Source organism: Ailuropoda melanoleuca, chromosome 3 (genome assembly GCF_002007445.2).
Source record: "Ailuropoda melanoleuca isolate Jingjing chromosome 3, ASM200744v2, whole genome shotgun sequence".
Taxonomy (NCBI): domain Eukaryota; kingdom Metazoa; phylum Chordata; class Mammalia; order Carnivora; family Ursidae; genus Ailuropoda; species Ailuropoda melanoleuca.
In genome coordinates, this window is record NC_048220.1 from 145797641 (window position 1) to 145802593 (window position 4953).

Below are 4953 nucleotides of genomic sequence, written 5' to 3' on the forward strand. Positions count from 1 at the left end.
CGCATGCGCCGCCGAGGACGCCACCGAGGTGTGCTCTGGTGTTAAAGCGGCGAGGACAAAGCCAGGGAGTAGCTGCCGCAGGGGCGAGGACGAGGGTGAGCTAAGTTCTTCCAAACACCTTCTGTCTTGCAGAAACACTTAAAAAAAAAAAAAAGATCTAAAACCAAAACCAAAAGCACAACAAAACAAAACCCAAACCCAACAACTGCTCATGTGTTTCCACTTGCGCAGAAAAGCCGGCGCGTGGCGGCGCGGCCCTCTCGGGAAGCGCGAGTGTGCGCGTGCGTGTGTCCGCGTCTGGGTGCGGGGGTCCGGGCCTGCCTGCAGCGCGGGGGGAAAAGGCGCAAAGGCGGGCTTTCCAACCTTCTTCCAACAGTCGCTGGCCAGCCAAGGCTGCTCCCGAAACGGGTCTCCCCGAATGGAGCTCAGGCCCGTGCATTATTGCACATCGTCTCCCCTCTCCTCCGTCTCCGCGCTGCGCTCCCGAGCCAGCCCCTCCCAGGCCCGAGGGGCTGCGCACCAGGGCGAGGAGGGGCGGGAGAGGAGTGAGAAGAGTAGGGGTGGGGGGCAGACACCGGGTCTGCAAGATGCGGAGAAATGGGGAGAGACGCTCGGGAAGCACGTCGGAGGCGGGGCGCCATGGAGAGGACGGACACTTTGCTGCCCACTAAAGGAAACCGGGAGGGAGGAGGCAGCAATGAAGAGACCTCACAGTCACTAAGAGCTCAGAGTCAGTTACGTGGGCAAGAGCCAGGTAACCAAAAGCGCGGTTCTTAGAAAGTCAGAGAAGAGTGCCCTCAGTCCTGGGATCCCGACCCCAGGGGCCTGCCCGCTGGCCTCTAGAGACTGCCACCTGGGGTCTCCGCAGGGCTCCAGGCAGCTCCAGGCCAGGGACGGGGGGGGAGGGGGACCTGTCCGCCTGCTGGGTATTCTCCTGCGCACTTGCTTTCCAGGGATCTGTCTCAGCCTCAGAAACTTGTTGGAGAACCTCAGAATACCGTTGCATCTGAAATCCAGACGCAGTCCAAGCATACGGAGAGGGTTTTCAACCTCGCTGGAGGGATATTTACGTTTCATTTTGACTGGCACTTAGTACAATATATGGCGGCGTATTTAGATTTGCAAACAGCAGGGAGAGAGAGAAACAAAGGATAGTGCAGAACCGAACTTCTTGACCCTTTACTCCTTCTTGCTGCACTCCCTCCAGGATCCCAGCAAGTGCTGGGACAAGAGGGACCCTTGATTAGGAATCCAATGGGAAGGTGCTCTGATGAAGGAAACTTCTTACGTTGTAAAACTTACTGCATTAAGGGGAATCCATGTAAAATGTGTATATTTAATCTTAATGGACCCCCCATAAAAATTAAGCATTCCAAAATTGTGGCTCTTTTCCCACCAAACTTAGAAAAACTCGGCCGATTGCCAGAGTAATAAGACAGAATAAGTCCCTGCGTGGCTTTGGTTTTATTAGAGTGCTCCTGCATAATTTTCCTTCTTCCCCAAATTAAACCGACGTGGGAAGAGAGAGGTCGGGCGGGGCTAGGGCGCCCACCGCCGATCGGTGGTCGGGGACAGCACCGGGGCCACCGCTGCAGGGACGAGGCCGCAGCCGCGGGCCACAGCGCCCCCTCGCCGCCCGCACGCACGACTTTTGGGCCCGCGTCGCTCCCTGGCCTCTCCCGCGCCCGACAGCCCGGGACGGGCAGTGTCTGAGAGGCGCTTCGGCCTGCGCAGCCAGCCGCTTCCCGGAGAGACCCTCGGGCCCAAGCCCGCGTTCCAGGCATTTCTCCCGGCTCGGCCTCGCAGGAATCCCCGGCTCGTTGAAATGTGCATGTCCGCGCCGACTCGTTCTGAATGCATCGGCCACTGTGAGGACAAGAAACAAAAAATGTGGCAGTGTTAACTTATTTTTACAAACGCACACATGGGAGGAGGGGGAGGTTTCCCCGCAAGCCTGAAACTGCGCGTTGCCCCTGAAATTGTTACAAAGTGATCGCGATTCCCAAGCAGCTCTCCAGTTTTCCTGCGCGCCCCTCCGCTCGCTCTCCGCCGTTCCAGCTCGGACGGCAACCGAAAACAAGAGCGGCCAAGCGCCTGCCCGGCCCGGGCGGCTCCGCTGGCCTGGACGCCCCTCGCGCGTGAGCTGAGCGGCCCAGTCCCTGCTGTCCCGGAGGGAGAAGCGGCCTTGGCGCCCGCGCCGCAGCGGCTCGCTCCCCGCGCGGCCTGCGCTCTCCGCGGTCACCGGAGACGGAGTTCGAGCGAAGCCAGGCCACCCTCGCAGGCGGCCGCGTGCGGAGCCACCGCGTCGGGCCTCCACACTCGCAGCCCGTTCTTCCCATTGATTTATTTTAGAAGACCAAGCCAACTTTAATCTAAGAAAAGGAAAAGTGATTTTAAAAAATCAGGGAGCTTTAAAGTGAAACGGAGTTTATATATTCCAATAACAATGCAGAGCGTAAGTTTTAATGTCTCTGTGTAGGCATTTTAATTTGCTACAGTCACTACCAATAAAAACGGCATGTAGTGCGATTCGACTGTTTAATAGTGCAAGGTAGACGGTTTTTATTAGTAGCAGGCAGCAGTATGGAAAATTTAGATTTCAGTGGAGTGTAATTGCTGGGGGAAAACACACTCGAGGAAGAGGCTGTCTTTCGAATCAGCAGCAGGGACTAAAGAGGGGGAAGAGGAGACTGCGTTTGTGGAGACGCACCCAGGGCGACCCGGGCCCTTCCAAGCCACGTGCAATTGTCTGCTTATATACTTAATTGATGTCAAAAGCGAGTGTATCCGGAGCATACGCTCCTGCTCCAAACTGGGGATGTTTTTGTAATAATTCAATGTTTTCTTTTCTGCCCCTGGCAGAGATCAGGCCCAAGGGGGGTGGAGGGAGACAGAGGGAGGGTGAGGGGGCGAGCCCCAAATGCTAATGAAACACAGCAGGAACTGGCCTTTAGAAATGGAAATACTGCAGGCCAATCATCCTTGGAGATAAAAATTAGACCTGATTTTTTTCACTTAAACTATCTAATTGGAAGCGAACCCAAAAGCCTGCAATCTGATCTGTTGCTGTTTATGTTTGTCATTCAACGTGTGTGACTCTCATTTATGGCCTCAACCTGGCCCAGTCCTCTCCTGGGAAGACCAAAAATATCATAGATCCTGTCAATGGTATGCTGCAGGGGACTGCTGGAGCGACCCCCCCCCCCCACTTTTCTCTTTCCTCTTTGACACTACAATAATCGGTGTAAAGCGTCTGCCCTGCACTGAATTAGGACAGCCCACCTGGGGTGGCAGCATAGTTGAAATGGCTGGGCTGGGTCCTCCAAGTGGCCCAGTGTGGGGGAAGTCGTGTCTTTGGGGGTGATGTGGAGATTGAAGTGTTGAGGGTGCTGGGACTGGTTTTAGGAAGGGGAGAAGAATGGGGAGGCAGGGGTGGGAAGACTGGGGGGGGGGACTGGTGGCCACATGCACCTACTAGGGGTCATAGGCCTGCAGGCCCAGGCGGATGGGTTCTTCCCAAGCCCAACACCTTGGTTTGCAACCCGTTCCCTCGGACCTAGAGAAAGACACATGCAGCTTCGCTGTGTCTCAAAGGTTCTGCTTGTGAACAGGCCTGGGCTGGAGCCTCTGGATCCGCAGGCTGCAGCCTCACCTGGCCTGGCAATTGCCCTTGGGACCTAAACAGAAGTCCATAACAGGGCTGGAGGGGTAGGGTGCTGGGAGGCATGGCGGAGAGAGTGATGCAGGCCGGAGCTCCCCCTGCAGCAATGTCACCTTACAGGTAACCCACCCAAGAGGGCCTCCGAAGAAGAGGCACCTGTTGGGTGGGCAACCCCGGCCCAGGACTGCACACACCGACTTCCCGTGGACCTCCTGAGCGCCCCCCATCGGCGACCACCCTGTCACCGGCACCCACATCCTCTGGCCTGCCCAGGTGGGAGAGGGATGGAGAAGGACTGAAGAGTGGAAGGTATTCTGGGGCTGGGGTCCCAAGTCTCATCACTAAGCATCTTGCCTCTGGACCCGAGGGCACCTCCCGAGCCGCAAGTTACCTGAGCTACCCGTGCTGCTGACGGCCGTTCGTGCCAGCAGCCTGTCTCTCCTTCCTTCCCAAATGACCGCGAGGCTTCACGTCGTGCCAGAGGCAGGCTGTCCGGTGACAAGCATTCTCTCAAATGCTTTACGACACTTGTCCGAAAGAGGCGTCAACTTATTAAAATCAAATAAAACCTTTCGGGGGTGGCATCTTCATGGGAGAAACACTGGCGGCGTGTGTCAGAACATTCGCGACAGCGCAAAGTCCTACCACTCAGAGACCCGGGTCTCCACTATGGACTTCGGGGCACAAAGCTCACCTCTGGGCCCTCCCGGCAGTTCGCAATGAAGGACCCGGATCCGGGTCCCGCAGGGATGCGCTGGGTGGCGCGGGGCAGCCGACCAGACTCGAGGCCACGCGCGGAGCCTCACACGCCGTGAGGCAGAGTCGACGGAGGAAGGAGGAAGGGAGAGTCTCGCACGCCACCCCCAGGAGGACCTGGGCCGCGGGCGCTCCCATTCCGCCCTCCCTTCGCCCCCGGCTTCCGGCCCCCAGCCTGGGGTCACGCGCGCAGTCACCTGGGCCGGCCTCTTCGTGGCGCAGAGGGGACGTGGACCGTTCGTCCCCAAGGGGACCAGACCGGCCCGACTGCGGGCGGCCTCTGCCTAGTCCTTGCGGGCCGACCGGGGGGTGGAGCAGTGGCTTCAGGGGTGGAGGGGGGCGATGAGGATGGTGACTGGGGCGGGTAGGGGGAGCTGGCCCGGGAGAGATGGGGTTGCCGGGCGGCGGGCGCGGGGGCGCTGGGAGTACGTGCGAGTGGGAGGGGGGCGCGCCGGGGCGAGCTGTTCGGCCCGGCCAGGCTTCGGGGCCGCGGGCCGCGGGCTGGGGCTGCGCGGGAGGCGGCTGCGCCACAAAAG

The 4953-nt window shown here is 58.9% G+C and overlaps 1 protein-coding gene across 1 annotated transcript; it reads right to left on the reverse strand.

Annotated features, from left to right (window-relative positions):
• Positions 1-1298: 1298 nt before the first annotated feature.
• Positions 1299-4608, reverse strand: LOC117801384. Its single transcript, XM_034655677.1, has 2 exons — positions 4356-4608; positions 1299-1866 (listed from the first exon to the last, which is right to left on the reverse strand). The coding sequence occupies exons 1-2, from the start codon at positions 4553-4555 to the stop codon at positions 1299-1301; spliced, it is 768 nt and encodes a 255-aa protein (XP_034511568.1). The 5' UTR covers positions 4556-4608.
• Positions 4609-4953: the final 345 nt, after the last annotated feature.

Coding starts and splice junctions, on each gene's coding strand:
- LOC117801384 (XM_034655677.1), bottom strand. CDS start 4,555: ATGGGAGCGCCCGCGGCCCAGGTCCTCCTGGGGGTGGCGTGCGAGACT. Junction 1,867..4,355: donor ACTGCCGGGAGGGCCCAGAG/GTGAGCTTTGTG, acceptor TTGTCCTCACAG/TGGCCGATGCATTCAGAACG.